This window comes from Protomyctophum bolini, assembly GCF_963924005.1.
Source record: "Protomyctophum bolini genome assembly, chromosome: 22".
NCBI lineage: Eukaryota > Metazoa > Chordata > Actinopteri > Myctophiformes > Myctophidae > Protomyctophum > Protomyctophum bolini.
Window position 1 is genome coordinate 34,884,108 of NC_137883.1, and position 18,739 is coordinate 34,902,846.

General features: G+C 46.0%; 1 protein-coding gene across 1 annotated transcript in view; it reads right to left on the bottom strand.

Moving 5' to 3' along the window:
- The window catches only part of slc4a5b (solute carrier family 4 member 5b), a gene marked incomplete at its 3' end in the record, with an annotated part of 46,160 nt that overhangs the window by 10,484 nt on the left and 16,937 nt on the right, over window positions 1-18,739 (bottom strand). Inside the window, 7 exon segments of the mRNA XM_080755711.1 lie at window positions 52-243; window positions 2,062-2,120; window positions 10,675-10,765; window positions 12,578-12,758; window positions 13,942-14,075; window positions 15,112-15,286; window positions 18,617-18,733. Coding sequence (XP_080611837.1) covers window positions 52-243; window positions 2,062-2,120; window positions 10,675-10,765; window positions 12,578-12,758; window positions 13,942-14,075; window positions 15,112-15,286; window positions 18,617-18,733 — 949 coding nt within the window.

Genomic DNA, 18,739 nt, shown 5'->3' on the forward strand with positions numbered 1-18,739 from the left:
CAATCAAAGTGTATCATTTATGGGTTTTTCTTTGTGACGCGGGTGCTTTACCGTGGACGGGAAGTAGCGGCTGGACTTGAAGTTCTTGAGGGCGACGGTCATGGAGTAGGTGCCGAAGAAGAGGATGAAGGACATGAGGGCGAGGTCGGGGACGTACTTACAGGATGAGCCCACCAGGGCGCCGCCATACTTCACGCAGTCCTTCTTACTCATCCGACTCCAGTCTACGTCTGATAGGTTGTACTGCATGGGGCCCAGAGGAGACGTATGTAGCACCCAAATAATATATACTCACAGGCACTACACCAGAGGGAGCCCTACTGATTTTAAACCCTGCCTTTTTCATACCAATATGGGAAAAACATCATTCCTGTACTCGGCAGCAGTTCAGTGGAATGGCTTGCCTTCCAGCCTCAAGGTGACCAGTTCCTTTGATATTTTTTAATCCACATTAAAAAGATGGTTGGCCGAAAACATAGTGTTAATATAGTGTAGAATAGATAAATGGCACAAATGAAAAAAACAAAAAAAGGAAGGGGAAAAAAGAAAAGAAATCCAGTTTTATTGGTCAGTTTATATGAATTTTGTTCATTTTGTTTGCTTTTTGCCTCCTGTTTTTGTCTGTATTGTACCGTTATTGTCTGTTGCTCCCCTTCCCCTTTCCCCAAGAGGACCACAATGGAAACAAGCCTAACAGCTTTCTTGTGAATTTATCCTTTTGAAATATATTTTCAATAAAGTATTCAATCAATCAATACTGTATAGGTTTTGATTGGGAAAAAGCTGCAGGCTGCTCAGAATAAAGCGGCTCGCCTGGCACAAGGCTGATGTATTAGGCTATAAGTATTAGTTATATGCATGAACATCTGGCATGGCTAATGGTTGAAAAGAAGGTTGTCTTTATTTGTCTCCCTTGGGAGAAATTTGTCTTGGAGACAGAGTCACAGCTAGCTGCATACAAATAACAGACACGTTCGCATACGAAAAGGAAAAACTCCATGAAACACCCCAACATACACAAAACAGAGATATTGCACACATTCCCTTGATAAAGTGCAACTAGTCAAAAAAGTGCTTTTGGCAATCTCTGAGTCAGTAAAGTGCATTCGGCAATTTCTGATTGAGCATTTTGATTGACAGGGGAACAAAAGAGTGTTTAATCCATTCTGACCGGGCACCCATTTTGGTGTTAGCATCATGTTATGCTTTAGCTATTGAAAAATAGCAGATCTACAAGCTCATAGCGCGCCACCGAGTGGCGCGCTACGAGCTTGTAGGTCTGCTATTTTTGAAAAATCGAAGAACGACTGACATTTTTAGAATCTGATCTCAGGTCAGAATGGGTTAATCAGACCAGTGTGTGTCCAGTGGAAACCTCGTTATGAATCTGATCTCAGGTCAGAATGGGTTAAATCTATTATACACACACCGTGGAGTTCTATGACCAGTGAGTCTTCTAATGCTACCGCGGAAACATTATCAGCGCCATGATGTGGAATATGCTCTGGAAACATTATCAGCGCCATGATGTGGAATATGCTCTGCCAAATTACTTTACAAATATATACTGTATCGAGACATAATTGCCAACTTTGTCAAGTATGTATAGGCCTAACTGTGATTTGTGCGTTTGTTTAACCCATTCTGACCTGAGATCAGATTCATACGAGGTGTCCACTGGACACACACTGGTCTGATTGACCCATTCTGACCTGAGATCAGATTCTAAAAATGTCAGTCGTTCTTCGATTTTTCAAAAAATAGCAGACCTACAAGCTCGTAGCGCGCCACTCGGTGGCGCGCTATGAGCTTGTAGATCTGCTATTTTTCAATAGCTAAAGCATAACATGATGCTAAACACCAAAATGGGTTCCCGGTCAGAATGGGTTAATTTGACTGGACTGTTAGATTAGATTTTTTTTTTAATGCCAATTGATCATGAATTATAATTGCCAATGATCTATAAATATTATAGTTGATGTTAAAAAGAACGCTCTAGACTATGTGTATATTGTAGCTTTAATTGTTATTTCCCCAGACGGTCTCAATTAAAAGACTTACCAACAGGCTCATGTTGTCAGCTGGTAGCGGAGCTGAAACATTCACACCCATTGCCCACGCTATAGGGAGCGGAAACAAGAAGACAAAATACAGCAACAATCAATTATACTGAATATTGGAGTTAAAATAGGCATGTGAAGTAATAGCCAGAGAGAGAGAGCGATTATCCAACATCCGTTGCTGGCTGGTTGTATTGATCAACCTCATAGTGACCACATGAAGCATCGCTAATTCTGGTATATGTCATAATAAGCAAACATTGAGCGAAAGTACAAACGTGTGACGATATTAGGCATCGTTAGAAAAAAAAGGAGGCTAAATGGGTCCCCAGCACAAAATCAGGACAGGATACTCACTCAGTCAGAAGCCAGAGATATTGAGGCAGAAACAGACATAGAAGACATAAGCACATTACTTACTGAAGTCAGACTACACACCATATCATTTATTCATATCATAAAATAACACACGCACGCACGGTTATCATAGAAACATGCTTTTTGGACACAAAGACTGGCTCCTTTGATAATTACAGTACATACATACACAGCTGAAGTTATTTATTGGTTTGTTTTGAATGCCACAGTTGTACAGTAATGCTATTGTTTTTCTTGCAATCAACATACTGAAAAACGACACAATTGCAAAAAGATATGACAATATAATATGTCTCTTGTGCAGTTTCTAATTTGTGACTCTTTTTGATAAGAGAGTATCAAAAAGATACAGTTTCGATACAGTCATGGTGGCAAGAAAAACTGTTTGTTTTTTATCCAAAATGAGTTAATAGCACAGGCAGACTCTTCACATACTGTACTAGACATGTAGCTAGGTGAAACTTTCAAGCCTGTTTTCTCAACTCGCTGTTTCTCTGCAAGACATTACTCTATAAGCCATATCGCCAAAACTGGTGGGCCAAACTGAACAACCAATGTCAAGCTACAGTATGACTCCGTGCTTTCATATGACATGGGGGAAAAAAGAGTAAATTACTTTAGCCTCGATCACAAACGGTCACATTTACAATGTAGGCATTTAGCAGACACTCAAAGTCTAATGACATAAACCTGAGTCACCAAACCACAAAGTAAATGGTCACGTCAGTGAGTCAGTGAGAGGGGAAAAAAGTGGTTGAAAGAAACTAGAACAAATGGCATAATATAAATACATCACATTCTGGTTTGCTGTGAAGCAGACATTAAAAAGTAACCAACACTATCCGCATAGTATTACTTTGGGTTACTAGTAACCAACATTATATCTATACATGGTAACACTAGTGGAATGCCCCATTTGACAGAAGGTCAAAAGACCATTATGCCAGGCCTGAGTGGTTGATGTTGACGTACAGTATGAGTCAGCGGATGGGCAGACCCGCCACCCAATATATTGGCTACCGTTAATGCATTTTCAGCTTCCCACAGTGAGAATGACGTTACGCATGAGGCCAGCCATTCCCATAGTGAAGTTAGCAGAGGCCATTCCCATAGTGAAGTTAGCAGAGGCCATTCCCATAGTGAAGTTAGCAGAGGCCATTCCCATAGTGAAGTTAGCAGAGGCCATTCCTATAGTGAAGTTAGCAGAGGCCATTCCTATAGTGAAGTTAGCAGAGGCCATTCCTATAGTGAAGTTAGCAGAGGCCATTCCTATAGTGAAGTTAGCAGAGGCCATTCCTATAGTGAAGTTAGCAGAGGCCATTCCCATAGTGAAGTTAGCAGAGGCCATTCCCATAGTGAAGTTAGCAGAGGCCATTCCTATAGTGAAGTTAGCAGAGGCCATTCCTATAGTGAAGTTAGCAGAGGCCATTCCTATAGTGAAGTTAGCAGAGGCCATTCCCATAGTGAAGTTAGCAGAGGCCATTCCTATAGTGAAGTTAGCAGAGGCCATTCCTATAGTGAAGTTAGCAGAGGCCATTCCTATAGTGAAGTTAGCATTCCTATAGTGAAGTTAGCAGAGGCCATTCCCATAGTGAAGTTAGCAGAGGCCATTCCTATAGTGAAGTTAGCAGAGGCCATTCCTATAGTGAAGTTAGCAGAGGCCATTCCTATAGTGAAGTTAGCAGAGGCCATTCCTATAGGGAAGTTAGCAGAGGCCATTCCCATAGTGAAGTTAGCAGAGGCCATTCCCATAGTGAAGTTAGCAGAGGCCATTCCTATAGTGAAGTTAGCAGAGGCCATTCCTATAGTGAAGTTAGCAGAGGCCATTCCCATAGTGAAGTTAGCAGAGGCCATTCCTATAGTGAAGTTAGTTAACTGAACAACCAATGTCAAGCTACAGTATGACTCCGTGCTTTCATATGACATGGGGGAAAAAAGAGTAAATTACTTTAGCCTCGATCACAAACGGTCACATTTACAATGTAGGCATTTAGCAGACACTCAAAGTCTAATGACATAAACCTGAGTCACCAAACCACAAAGTAAATGGTCACGTCAGTGAGTCAGTGAGAGGGGAAAAAAGTGGTTGAAAGAAACTAGAACAAATGGCATAATATAAATACATCACATTCTGGTTTGCTGTGAAGCAGACATTAAAAAGTAACCAACACTATCCGCATAGTATTACTTTGGGTTACTAGTAACCAACATTATATCTATACATGGTAACACTAGTGGAATGCCCCATTTGACAGAAGGTCAAAAGACCATTATGCCAGGCCTGAGTGGTTGATGTTGACGTACAGTATGAGTCAGCGGATGGGCAGACCCGCCACCCAATATATTGGCTACCGTTAATGCATTTTCAGCTTCCCACAGTGAGAATGACGTTACGCATGAGGCCAGCCATTCCCATAGTGAAGTTAGCAGAGGCCATTCCCATAGTGAAGTTAGCAGAGGCCATTCCCATAGTGAAGTTAGCAGAGGCCATTCCCATAGTGAAGTTAGCAGAGGCCATTCCTATAGTGAAGTTAGCAGAGGCCATTCCTATAGTGAAGTTAGCAGAGGCCATTCCTATAGTGAAGTTAGCAGAGGCCATTCCTATAGTGAAGTTAGCAGAGGCCATTCCTATAGTGAAGTTAGCAGAGGCCATTCCCATAGTGAAGTTAGCAGAGGCCATTCCCATAGTGAAGTTAGCAGAGGCCATTCCTATAGTGAAGTTAGCAGAGGCCATTCCTATAGTGAAGTTAGCAGAGGCCATTCCTATAGTGAAGTTAGCAGAGGCCATTCCCATAGTGAAGTTAGCAGAGGCCATTCCTATAGTGAAGTTAGCAGAGGCCATTCCTATAGTGAAGTTAGCAGAGGCCATTCCTATAGTGAAGTTAGCATTCCTATAGTGAAGTTAGCAGAGGCCATTCCCATAGTGAAGTTAGCAGAGGCCATTCCTATAGTGAAGTTAGCAGAGGCCATTCCTATAGTGAAGTTAGCAGAGGCCATTCCTATAGTGAAGTTAGCAGAGGCCATTCCTATAGGGAAGTTAGCAGAGGCCATTCCCATAGTGAAGTTAGCAGAGGCCATTCCCATAGTGAAGTTAGCAGAGGCCATTCCTATAGTGAAGTTAGCAGAGGCCATTCCTATAGTGAAGTTAGCAGAGGCCATTCCCATAGTGAAGTTAGCAGAGGCCATTCCTATAGTGAAGTTAGCAGAGGCCATTCCTATAGTGAAGTTAGCAGAGGCCATTCCCATAGTGAAGTTAGCAGAGGCCATTCCTATAGTGAAGTTAGCAGAGGCCATTCCTATAGTGAAGTTAGCAGAGGCCATTCCTATAGTGAAGTTAGCAGAGGCCATTCCCATAGTGAAGTTAGCAGAGGCCATTCCTATAGTGAAGTTAGCAGAGGCCATTCCCATAGTGAAGTTAGCAGAGGCCATTCCCATAGTGAAGTTAGCAGAGGCCATTCCTATAGTGAAGTTAGCAGAGGCCATTCCCATAGTGAAGTTAGCAGAGGCCATTCCCATATAGTGAGAATGAAGTTAACAGTGAAAATAGTGAAAATGACTAAATAAATTCTGCACACCGACACCGGTATAAAGGGCTCCCAACAATGAACTGTACAAACAAACAGGGAGCCGGAGCATTACCAAGGACATTACACACAGACGACTGAGATGGCTAGGACATGTATTGAGGATGGAGCAGGACTGCATCACAAAGGTGGCCTTAAGATGGACACCACCAGGCAAAAGAAAACCTGGGAGGCCCAAGACCACCTGGCGCAGAACTGTGACGCAGGAGCCGGAAACAGATGAATCTGTCCTGGGGAGAGGCGCAACATGCTGCCAGGGATCGAATGAAATGGAGAGCGCTCATTGAAGCCTTATGTCCCATTGGGGACGAAGAGGAGTAAGTAAGTAAGTAAGTCAAAACTTTAACGTTTCCACTTATTACACGTATTACTTACGTATTATGTTTCCACTTATTACAGTGTTCTTCAGAAGATGAGGGTTTTAAGACTGGCGGTGAGTATATGTGTGTACCCTAACCTACATCGTTAGGTGAGCAGTTAGGGAGCAGTGAGTATATGCGTGTACCCTAACCTACATCGTTAGGTGAGCAGTTAGGGAGCAGTGAGTATATGTGTGTACCCTAACCTAAACCCTTAGGTGAGCAGTTAGGGAGCAGTGAGTATATGTGTGTACCCTAACCTAAACCCTTAGGTGAGCAGTTAGGGAGCAGTGAGTATATGTGTGTACCCTAACCTACACCCTTAGGTGAGCAGTTAGGGAGCAGTGAGTATATGTGTGTACCCTAACCTAAACCCTTAGGTGAGCAGTTAGGGAGCAGTGAGTATATGCGTGTACCCTAACCTACACCCTTAGGTGAGCAGTTAGGGAGCAGTGAGTATATGTGTGTACCCTAACCTACATCGTTAGGTGAGCAGTTAGGGAGCAGTGAGTATATGTGTGTACCCTAACCTAAACCCTTAGGTGAGCAGTTAGGGAGCAGTGAGTATATGTGTGTACCCTAACCTAAACCCTTAGGTGAGCAGTTAGGGAGCAGTGAGTATATGCGTGTACCCTAACCTACATCGTTAGGTGAGCAGTTAGGGAGCAGTGAGTATATGTGTGTACCCTAACCTACATCGTTAGGTGAGCAGTTAGGGAGCAGTGAGTATATGTGTGTACCCTAACCTAAACCCTTAGGTGAGCAGTTAGGGAGCAGTGAGTATATGCGTGTACCCTAACCTAAACCCTTAGGTGAGCAGTTAGGGAGCGGTGAGTATATGTGTGTACCCTAACCTAAACCCTTAGGTGAGCAGTTAGGGAGCAGTGAGTATATGCGTTAGGGCGGGTCATACTTTTTTTTTTTTTGAAAATCAAAATGCTTGGGTGTCTATTTTGTGTGTTTTTTTCTGGAGAATTCAAATATGAAATTATTTTTTGGATAGGACAACTCTTACCTACATGAATTTGCATTTTTAAATCACTAATTGTACCCGTTCTACCTCATTTATAAGATTTAAAATCCAAAGGAAATTCTAACATGTGGGGTGTCTAAATTACTTGTTTTTTGATGGAGAATTCAAATATCACATTATTTGTTGGATAGAACAACTCTAACCTACATTATTTTGTACTTCTAAGTTGCATAATTTGCCCGTTTTAACCTCTTTTTAGGATTTTCAAAGACATAAAGGAAATAATTTATATTGACAAAGTCAAATTTACATTTGACAATTCAAGTGCATGTATATCACTGGATAAAAGTCACTTTAATCATCACATTAATCATCACTTTCTGAACTTTACAAGGTTGAATAAGTCCTGCTTTGACTCAGCTTTAGACATCAGCCTCCTGCTGGTCTCCTGAGCCCTGATTCCTCCATCCCTCTTTTCCAGAGAGAAGTAAATAGCAGAAGCCTCAGTCACCATTTTGACAACCCTCTCAATGCTTTGAGTGTGGCAAGGCCAGTTGGGCACCTCCATGGGGGTGTCGATGAAGTTCTTAATCTCTGAGGTGTTTAGTGTGCAGGTGAGAGGTGGCTCTGACACACCTTCTGACCAGCGAATCAATCCACCAATGCTGGAAGCATCATGATTGATCTCAGGTGTACTTCTGGATCTTACAGAGTTGTCTGGGTCTCCTTCTCCCCTGATGGCCAGGATTCTCTCCACCCCCTCAATCCTCTCCTTCTGATCCTTCGAGCACAGTAGTGTTTGGAGGATGGCTTCACTGTGGGCATACCAAGCAGATCTTGTAACAGTTGGCATCACAATGTTCAATACCTGCTTCCTCTGGGACTTGAGACAGTCCAGCTGAAACAGTATGTGCCTAGGCCCTTCAATCCAGCACTCCTTGACCTTCACATTGAACCAACAGGGATAATACACTCCAATTATGTATTCAACAATGTCCTTCAGTTTTGTCAGATTTTTTCCTTTCAGTCCATGCTTTGACACCCAGATCCTGAGAAGTCTGTTTGCTGTGGTGAGCCAGCGGCTGTGGTTTACTGGCCCTACTACAGTACACACACTGAAGTCAACCTGCCACTGGCCTGGGGTCAGTCAGTCAGTACAGTACACACACTGAAGTCAACCTGCCACTGGCCTGGGGTCAGTCAGTCAGTACAGTACACACACTGAAGTCAACCTGCCACTGGCCTGGGGTCAGTCAGTCAGTACAGTACACACACTGAAGTCAACCTGCCACTGGCCTGCCGGGCCAGTAAACCACAGCCGCTGGCTCACCACAGCAAACAGACTTCTCAGGATCTGGGTGTCAAAGCATGGACTGAAAGGAAAAAATCTGACAAAACTGAAGGACATTGTTGAATACATAATTGGAGTGTATTATCCCTGTTGGTTCAATGTGAAGGTCAAGGAGTGCTGGATTGAAGGGCCTAGGCACATACTGTTTCAGCTGGACTGTCTCAAGTCCCAGAGGAAGCAGGTATTGAACATTGTGATGCCAACTGTTACAAGATCTGCTTGGTATGCCCACAGTGAAGCCATCCTCCAAACACTACTGTGCTCGAAGGATCAGAAGGAGAGGATTGAGGGGGTGGAGAGAATCCTGGCCATCAGGGGAGAAGGAGACCCAGACACTCAGCTGGGAGACAACTCTGTAAGATCCAGAAGTACACCTGAGATCAATCATGATGCTTCCAGCATTGGTGGATTGATTCGCTGGTCAGAAGGTGTGTCAGAGCCACCTCTCACCTGCACAAAACACCTCAGAGATTAAGAACTTCATCGACACCCCCATGGAGGTGCCCAACTGGCCTTGCCACACTCAAAGCATTGAGAGGGTTGTCAAAATGGTGACTGAGGCTTCTGCTATTTACTTCTCTCTGGAAAAGAGGGATGGAGGAATCAGGGCTCAGGAGACCAGCAGGAGGCTGATGTCTAAAGCTGAGACAAAGCAGGACTTATTCAACCTTGTAAAGTTCAGAAAGTGATGGTTGATCATTGTACTTTTATCCAGTGATATATACATGCACTTGAATTGTCAATAAATGTAAATTTGATTTGACTTTGTCAATATAAATTATGTCCTTTATGTCTTTGAAAATCCTAAAAAGAGGTTAAAACGGGCAAAATAAGCAACTTAGAAGTACAAAATAATGTAGGTTAGAGTTGTTCTATCCAACAAATAATGTGATATTTGAATTCTCCATCAAAAAACAAGTAATTTAGACACCCCACATGTTAGAATTTCCTTTGGATTTTAAATCTTATAAATGAGGTAGAACGGGTACAATTAGTGATTTAAAAATGCAAATTCATGTAGGTAAGAGTTGTCCTATCCAAAAAATAATTTCATATTTGAATTCTCCAGAAAAAAACACACAAAATAGACACCCAAGCATTTTGATTTTCTAAAATAAAAAAAGTATGACCCGCCCTAATATGCGTGTACCCTAACCTAAACCCTTAGGTGAGCAGTTAGGGAGCAGTGAGTATATGTGTGTACCCTAACCTAAACCCTTAGGTGAGCAGTTAGGGAGCAGTGAGTATATGTGTGTACCCTAACCTAAACCCTTAGGTGAGCAGTTAGGGAGCAGTGAGTATATGTGTGTACCCTAACCTACACCCTTAGGTGAGCAGTTAGGGAGCAGTGAGTATATGTGTGTACCCTAACCTACATCGTTAGGTGAGCAGTTAGGGAGCAGTGAGTATATGTGTGTACCCTAACCTAAACCCTTAGGTGAGCAGTTAGGGAGCAGTGAGTATATGTGTGTACCCTAACCTACATCGTTAGGTGAGCAGTTAGGGAGCAGTGAGTATATGTGTGTACCCTGACCTAAACCCTTAGGTGAGCAGTTAGGGAGCAGTGAGTATATGTGTGTACCCTAACCTACATCGTTAGGTGAGCGGTTAGGGAGCAGTGAGTATATGTGTGTACCCTAACCTAAACCCTTAGGTGAGCAGTTAGGGAGCAGTGAGTATATGTGTGTACCCTAACCTAAACCCTTAGGTGAGCAGTTAGGGAGCAGTGAGTATATGTGTGTACCCTAACCTAAACCCTTAGGTGAGCAGTTAGGGAGCAGTGAGTATATGTGTGTACCCTAACCTAAACCCTTAGGTGAGCGGTTAGGGTCCCGGTGAGCATGTCGGTGCCTTGCAGGGTTTCCTCTCCCGCCATGCAGTGTGTGAATGAATGTGAAATACATTGTAAAGCGCTTTGGAGCAAAGCGCTGTATGAATGCATTCTACCACAGATAGAAAATGTACTCACCTTGGTCTGGAGCGATGCAGTCACACTTGTAGGATGTTATAGCGTTAATCTTAAAGCCGCGATTGATTGGGTAGTACTTGAACGACCCCACCTGTGAAAGACACGTGTCTTAATTGTCGTCATTATTATCTGTATGTTTATATTTATTTGTGTGTGTGTGTGTGTGTGTGTGTGTGTGTGTGTGTGTGTGTGTGTGTGTGTGTGTGTGTGTGTGTGTGTGTGTGTGTGTGTGTGTGTGTGTGTGTGTGCGTGTGCGTGTGTCGTGTTTCTGTGCTGTATTTTTTTTTTCTCCACGATTTTGTAACCCATTTTTTTCACCCAGTGTCAATTATCTAATGTAATCCTGGGCGCTAAACTTCCTCTGCCAACCTAGGAGGGCAAGCGGACTGACCTCATGCTTCCTTCTATGCATGAGGAGTCCAAGCTGCTTCTTTTCCCCGGCCGGAAAGCGCGTGGAAAGGAACACGTTATTCCGAACCAGTTCCTTTCCCCTCCATCAGGCTAACCATGGGGAGGTAGTTTAGAGACCAGGATTACTGCATGTTTTTTTGTGAGGGTATATATACCTACCCTCTAGGGACACGGGGAGAACATGTGAGGGTATATATACCTACCCTCTAGGGGACACGGGGAGAACATGTGAGGGTATATATACCTACCCTCTAGGGACACGGGGAGAACATGTGAGGGTATATATACCTACCCTCTAGGGGACACGGGGAGAACATGTGAGGGTATATATACCTACCCTCTAGGGACACAGGGAGAACATGTGAGGGTATATATACCTACCCTCTAGGGGACACAGGGAGAACATGTGAGGGTATATATACCTACCCTCTAGGGACACAGGGAGAACATGTGAGGGTATATATACCTACCCTCTAGGGACACGGGGAGAACATGTGAGGGTATATATACCTACCCTCTAGGGACACGGGGAGAACATGTGAGGGTATATATACCTACCCTCTAGGGGACACGGGGAGAACATGTGAGGGTATATATACCTACCCTCTAGGGACACGGGGAGAACATGTGAGGGTATATATACCTACCCTCTAGGGGACACGGGGAGAACATGTGAGGGTATATATACCTACCCTCTAGGGACACGGGGAGAACATGTGAGGGTATATATACCTACCCTCTAGGGACACGGGGAGAACATGTGAGGGTATATATACCTACCCTCTAGGGACACGGGGAGAACATGTGAGGGTATATATACCTACCCTCTAGGGACACGGGGAGAACATGTGAGGGTATCTATACCTACCCTCTAGGGACACGGGGAGAACATGTGAGGGTATATATACCTACCCTCTAGGGACACGGGGAGAACATGTGAGGGTATATATACCTACCCTCTAGGGACACGGGGAGAACATGTGAGGGTATATATACCTACCCTCTAGGGACACGGGGAGAACATGTGAGGGTATCTATACCTACCCTCTAGGGACACGGGGAGAACATGTGAGGGTATATATACCTACCCTCTAGGGACACGGGGAGAACATGTGAGGGTATATATACCTACCCTCTAGGGACACGGGGAGAACATGTGAGGGTATATATACCTACCCTCTAGGGACACGGGGAGAACATGTGAGGGTATATATACCTACCCTCTAGGGACACGGGGAGAACATGTGAGGGTATATATACCTACCCTCTAGGGACACGGGGAGAACATGTGAGGGTATATATACCTACCCTCTAGGGACACGGGGAGAACATGTGAGGGTATATATACCTACCCTCTAGGGACACGGGGAGAACATGTGAGGGTATATATACCTACCCTCTGGGACACGGGGAGAACATGCTAACTCCACACAGAACGGCCTTTTCGGCCCAACCCCGCCTCGGGTATATTATGGGCATAATAAATACCCACCATCTTCTTGATGGCGTCTGAGATGAAGATGAAGGAGATGAGGCTGGAGAAGCCCTCCTCTGTGAAGCGCGTCATGTACTTGATGATGAAGCTGGCGTCCGACGCCACCAGGACCAGACACTGGAAGCAGGAGTGGAGGCCGATCCACAGACGCAGCTCCATGTAGTCGATGCCGTTCTTTCTGACGGGAGAAACGGTTCACAGAGAGTGTATCAAATCAAATCAAATCAAACTGTATTTATAGAGCACGTCTTAAAACAACCAAGGTTGACCAAAGTGCTGCACATCAGTTGCAAAACAGAGAACAGGCAAGAGAACACATAATAAAAATGAGAAAACACAATAATAAAAATGACAAAAATGTAAGCATGAAAGCATAAAATGGAGGGGTCAAAAGCCAGGGAGAAAAGATGAGTCTTAAGGCGAGACTTAAAAACACCAATGGGGGGGGCAGAGCGAATGTGAAGGGGCAAAGCTCTTCCAGAGCCTGGGAGCTGCAGCCGCGAAAGAGCGTAGCGCCCCCTAGTGCTTTTATTGTAGAGGCCTGCAGCTATGTGTGGACGAGTTCATCAACCATTATTCTATTGATGAATTGAATGGTCAAAAAGCATGTTTTTTTTTTGTAATGTTTTGTCTTTTCTTTTCTCTTTTTAAATATAGCAACAGATTGTCCACTTATTTTGTAAGTGCACAAATAGTTAGAATATCAAATATTCAAGCTCACAACGTGTGTCGTGATGCTATGGTTATTTAAATAGTTAGAATATCAAATCTTCAAGCTCACAACGTGTGTCGTGATGCTATGGTTATTTAAATAGTTAGAATATCAAATCTTCAAGCTCACAACGTGTGTCGTGATGCTATGGTTATTTAAATAGTTAGAATATCAAATCTTCAAGCTCACAACGTGTGTCGTGATGCTATGGTTATTTTTGTTTAACTGGCATCCTATCCTTCTTATAATACTTTATCTTTTTTTATAGTTTTGAAAAAGGGTAAAAAATGCTTTTTATTAAACAACGCGGGATGCAGCAATGCTAATCGCTGTCCCAGCAAATTCCTATAACACCCGTGGCACACGTGATGAGTACTTTATATTTGACATCTGAATGTTTATGTATACACGTTTTCACCGTAAATGTATAGCGATCGCGTAAAACTGGCTTCAGTTGCGTTATGACTGTCATGATTATGACAGGGCTATAGCGTTTACCCTGCTTATTGTATGTCGCTTTGGATAAGAGCATCTGCTAAATACCTAAATTACCCAACTACAACAACTTGTAGTTGGGTAATATTTGACCAGACGTATCTCTGCTGCAGTTCGACTCGAGGGCGGCTGAATAGTACTTTTGACGTCTTACGTGCTGAACTCATAGAGCAGTTTCTCAAAGATGAGGATAGGTCCGGTGGAGCTGAGGATGATGAGAGGCTGACCTCCTAACAGACAGAACACTGTGCCCGCCAGAGCAGTGCCCAGGAAACTCTCCATCACTCCCTGAGACAGAGAGACAGAGAGAGAGAGAGAGAGAGAGAGAGAGAGAGAGAGACACAGACAGACACACAGACACACAGACAGACAGACAGACAGACAGACAGACAGACAGACAGACAGACAGACAGACAGACAGACAGACAGACAGACAGACAGACAGACAGACAGACAGACAGACAAATTAACAATAGTATATTTATTTTGGTTTGGGGATGAATTGGATGTTCTTTTAGGTAAAGGCAGCAAACAGCATTCAAGGAATGAGCAATGCAACGTCCCCTATTAAATAGAGTGCTCTGTTATTAAATGAGTGCGATGGGCTGAGAATAGAATCATGGAGCCGAGACCGGCCCACTGCGCTGAGTTCCCTGACAGAACCTGCTCTGCGCTGGACTGGTACAGTACCAGGCACAAGGCTCATTAGCTGTTTATCTGGAATGTCCTTCTATCCTTGTGGACGAGGTTAAGCCCTGGTTGGAAAATGACCGGAACCATAATAGTCACATTTCAACTTGCTCTAGTGAATGGCTAGTCCTTCAGTTTCCTGGTGCCAGATCTCACCTGTAAAAACGTACTGATTTCATCATTGGTGCACCAAGCTGGTTCTTGGAACCTCTTGCGCGACATGACCTTTAAACTGAATACCCTAATACTGAATTTACTCAATTACCTTCCATTACCTGTATGTATGAAACTGTTTGAATTGATTGTTGTCAACAGATTTTTAATTTTTTTGTTGTTCTCATGCCGTTTCTTAACCCATTTTGGGGGCGGGAACCCCCTTTTGGTGTTAGCACTATGTTATGCTTTAGCTATTTAAAAATAGCAGATCTACAAGCTCATAGCGCGCCACCGAGTGGCGCGCTACGAGCTTGTAGGTCTGCTATTTATTTTTTTTAATCGAAGAACGACTGACATAGAAACATAGCTTTTTCAGAAAACTGTCATTTTCAAAGAGACATTTTTTAGAATCTGATCTCAGGTCAGAATGGGTTAACTTACTGTATGTAAATATAAAAGATTCAATGAAAAGTGCTACCTGGTAATTGTCGGTGGCGTCTCCCAACAGACCGCCGAAGGTGATGGCGTTGGTGATGCAGCCCAGGTAGATGAAGAGCACCGTGGAGATGCACTGGATGTGGACCCCTCCATAGAGATCACTGCAGAACCAGGGCGCCTTCCGCTTGATGTCCAACCATAGACCCCCGCAGAACCTGTCAACAGCACACTGCATTATACTGTAACCATACTGTAGACCCCGCAGAACCTGTCAACAGCACACTGCATTATACCGTAACCATAGACCCCCCGCAGAACCTGTCAACAGCACACTGCATTATACTGTAACCATAGACCCCCTGCAGAACCTGTCAACAGCACACTGCATTATACCGTAACCATAGACCACCGCAGAACCTGTCAACAGCACACTGCATTATACCATAACCATAGACCCCCTGCAGAACCTGTCAACAGCACACTGCATTATACCGTAACCATAGACCACCGCAGAACCTGTCAACAGCACACTGCATTATACTGTAACCATAGACCCCCTGCAGAACCTGTCAACAGCACACTGCATTATACCATAACCATAGACCCCCTGCAGAACCTGTCAACAACACACTGCATTATACCGTAACCATAGACCCCCTGCAGAACCTGTCAACAGCACACTGCATTATACCGTAACCATAGACCCCCTGCAGAACCTGTCAACAGCACACTGCATTATACTGTAACCATAGACCCCCTGCAGAACCTGTCAACAGCACACTGCATTATACCATAACCATAGACCCCCTGCAGAACCTGTCAACAGCACACTGCATTATACCGTAACCATAGACCCCCTGCAGAACCTGTCAACAGCACACTGCATTATACCATAACCATAGACCCCCTGCAGAACCTGTCAACAGCACACTGCATTATACTGTAACCATAGACCCCCTGCAGAACCTGTCAACAGCACACTGCATTATACCGTAACCATAGACCCCCTGCAGAACCTGTCAACAGCACACTGCATTATACCGTAACCATAGACCCCCTGCAGAACCTGTCAACAACACACTGCATTATACTGTAGTGTAACCATAGAGACCATCACCGTGAAGTCTTGAATTCTTTGTCGAGTTTTTGTTTTCATCAAATTAATTTATGGTGACTCAAATAACAAAGACAATACTTTGAAGAAGAACACGTAGGGGGAAACAGGCGCTGATGGTATACGCGTGCCTCCCTCGCCCGGACCGGACACCCAGGAGACATTATTGATATCCCGCCCACTGAAGTTAAAGTAGGTCGCCCATTGGCTTTTAAACAATCCACAGTGCCCACACCAATTGACCATTATGCACACGCGGCCATCTTGCCATTAAGCCAACTAGCTGCCATTTCCCATCTGATTGTATTAAACGATTAGATTAAGCTGTATGAAAAGCTTGAATTATTCGCCCATTGGCTTTTAACCCATTCTGACCTGGCACCCATTTTGGTGTTAGCATCATGTTATGCTTTACCTATTGAAAAATAGCAGACCTACAAGCTCGTAGCGCGCCACCGAGTGGCGCGCTATGAGCTTGTAGGTCTGCTATTTTTGAAAAATTCGAAGAACGACTGACATTTTTAGAATCTGATCTCAGGTCAGAATGGGTTAATCAGACCAGTGTGTGTCCCGTGGAAACCTCGTATGAATCTGATCTCAGGTCAGAATGGGTTAACAATCCACAGTACCCACACCAATTGACACGTACTATATGCACACGTGGCCATCTTGTATAACTAGCTGCACTGTATATGTCTGACAGCCCAGACATCCAAACAGAAATGTCCTATCTGATTGTATTAAACGACTAACTCCAGCTCCTCCCCTACCTCCCAGTGAACTCCAGCTCCTCCCCTACCTCCCAGTGAACTCCAGCTCCTCCCCTACCTCCCAGTGAACTCCCCTCCTACCTCCCAGTGAAGGCCAGCTCCTCCCCTACCTCCCAGTGAACTCCCCTCCTACCTCCCAGTGAAGGCCAGCTCCTCCCCTACCTCCCAGTGAACTCCCCTCCTACCTCCCAGTGAAGGCCAGCTCCTCCCCTACCTCCCAGTGAACTCCCCTCCTACCTCCCAGTGAACTCCCCTCCTACCTCCCAGTGAAGGCCAGCTCCTCCCCTACCTCCCAGTCCTACCTCCCAGTGAACTCCCCTCCTACCTCCCAGTGAAGGCCAGCTCCTCCCCTACCTCCCAGTCCTACCTCCCAGTGAACTCCCCTCCTACCTCCCAGTGAAGGCCAGCTCCTCCCCTACCTCCCAGTCCTACCTCCCAGCTCCTCCCCTCCTACCTCCCAGTGAAGGCCAGCTCCTCCCCTACCTCCCAGTCCTACCTCCCAGCTCCTCCCCTCCTACCTCCCAGTGAAGGCCAGCTCCTCTCCCAGCTCCTCCCCTCCTACCTCCCAGCTCCTCCCCTCCTACCTCCCAGTGAAGGCCAGCTCCTCCCCTACCTCCCAGCTCCTCCCCTCCTACCTCCCAGCTCCTCCCTCCTACCTCCCAGCTCCTCCCCTCCTACCTCCCAGTGAAGGCCAGCTCCTCTCCCAGCTCCTCCCCTCCTACCTCCCAGTGAAGGCCAGCTCCTCTCCCAGCTCCTCCCCTCCTACCTCCCAGGGAAGGCCAGCTCCTCTCCCAGCTCCTCCCCTCCTACCTCCCAGTGAAGGCCAGCTCCTCTCCCAGCTCCTCCCCTCCTAACTCCCAGTGAAGGCCAGCTCCTCCCCTACCTCCCAGCTCCTCCCCTGCTACCTCCCAGCTCCTCCCCTCCTACCTCCCAGTGAAGGCCAGCTCCTCCCCTACCTCCCAGCTCCTCCCCTCCTACCTCCCAGCTCCTCCCCTCCTACCTCCCAGTGAAGGCCAGCTCCTCTCCCAGCTCCTCCCCTCCTACCTCCCAGTGAAGGCCAGCTCCTCTCCCAGCTCCTCCCCTCCTACCTCCCAGTGAAGGCCAGCTCCTCTCCCAGCTCCTCCCCTCCTACCTCCCAGTGAAGGCCAGCTCCTCTCCCAGCTCCTCCCCTCCTACCTCCCAGTGAAGGCCAGCTCCTCCCCTACCTCCCAGCTCCTCCCCTCCTACCTCCCAGCTCCTCCCCTCCTACCTCCCAGTGAAGGCCAGCTCCTCTCCCAGCTCCTCCCCTCCTACCTCCCAGTGAAGGCCAGCTCCTCTCCCAGCTCCTCCCCTCCTACCTCCCAGTGAAGGCCAGCTCCTCTCCCAGCTCCTCCCCTCCTACCTCCCAGTGAAGGCCAGCTCCTCTCCCAGCTCCTCCCCTCCTACCTCCCAGTGAAGGCCAGCTCCTCCCTACCTCCCAGCTCCTCCCCTCCTACCTCCCAGCTCCTCCCCTCCTACCTCCCAGTGAAGGCCAGCTCCTCTCCCAGCTCCTCCCCTCCTACCTCCCAGTGAAGGCCAGCTCCTCTCCCAGCTCCTCCCCTCCTACCTTACCAGTGAAGGCCAGCTCCTCTCCCAGCTCCTCCCCTCCTACCTCCCAGTGAAGGCCAGCTCCTCCCTCCTACCTCCCAGTGAAGGCCAGCTCCTCTCCCAGCTCCTCCCCTCCTACCTCCCAGTGAAGGCCAGCTCCTCCCCTCCTACCTCCCAGTGAAGGCCAGCTCCTCTCCCCAGCTCCTCCCCTCCTACCT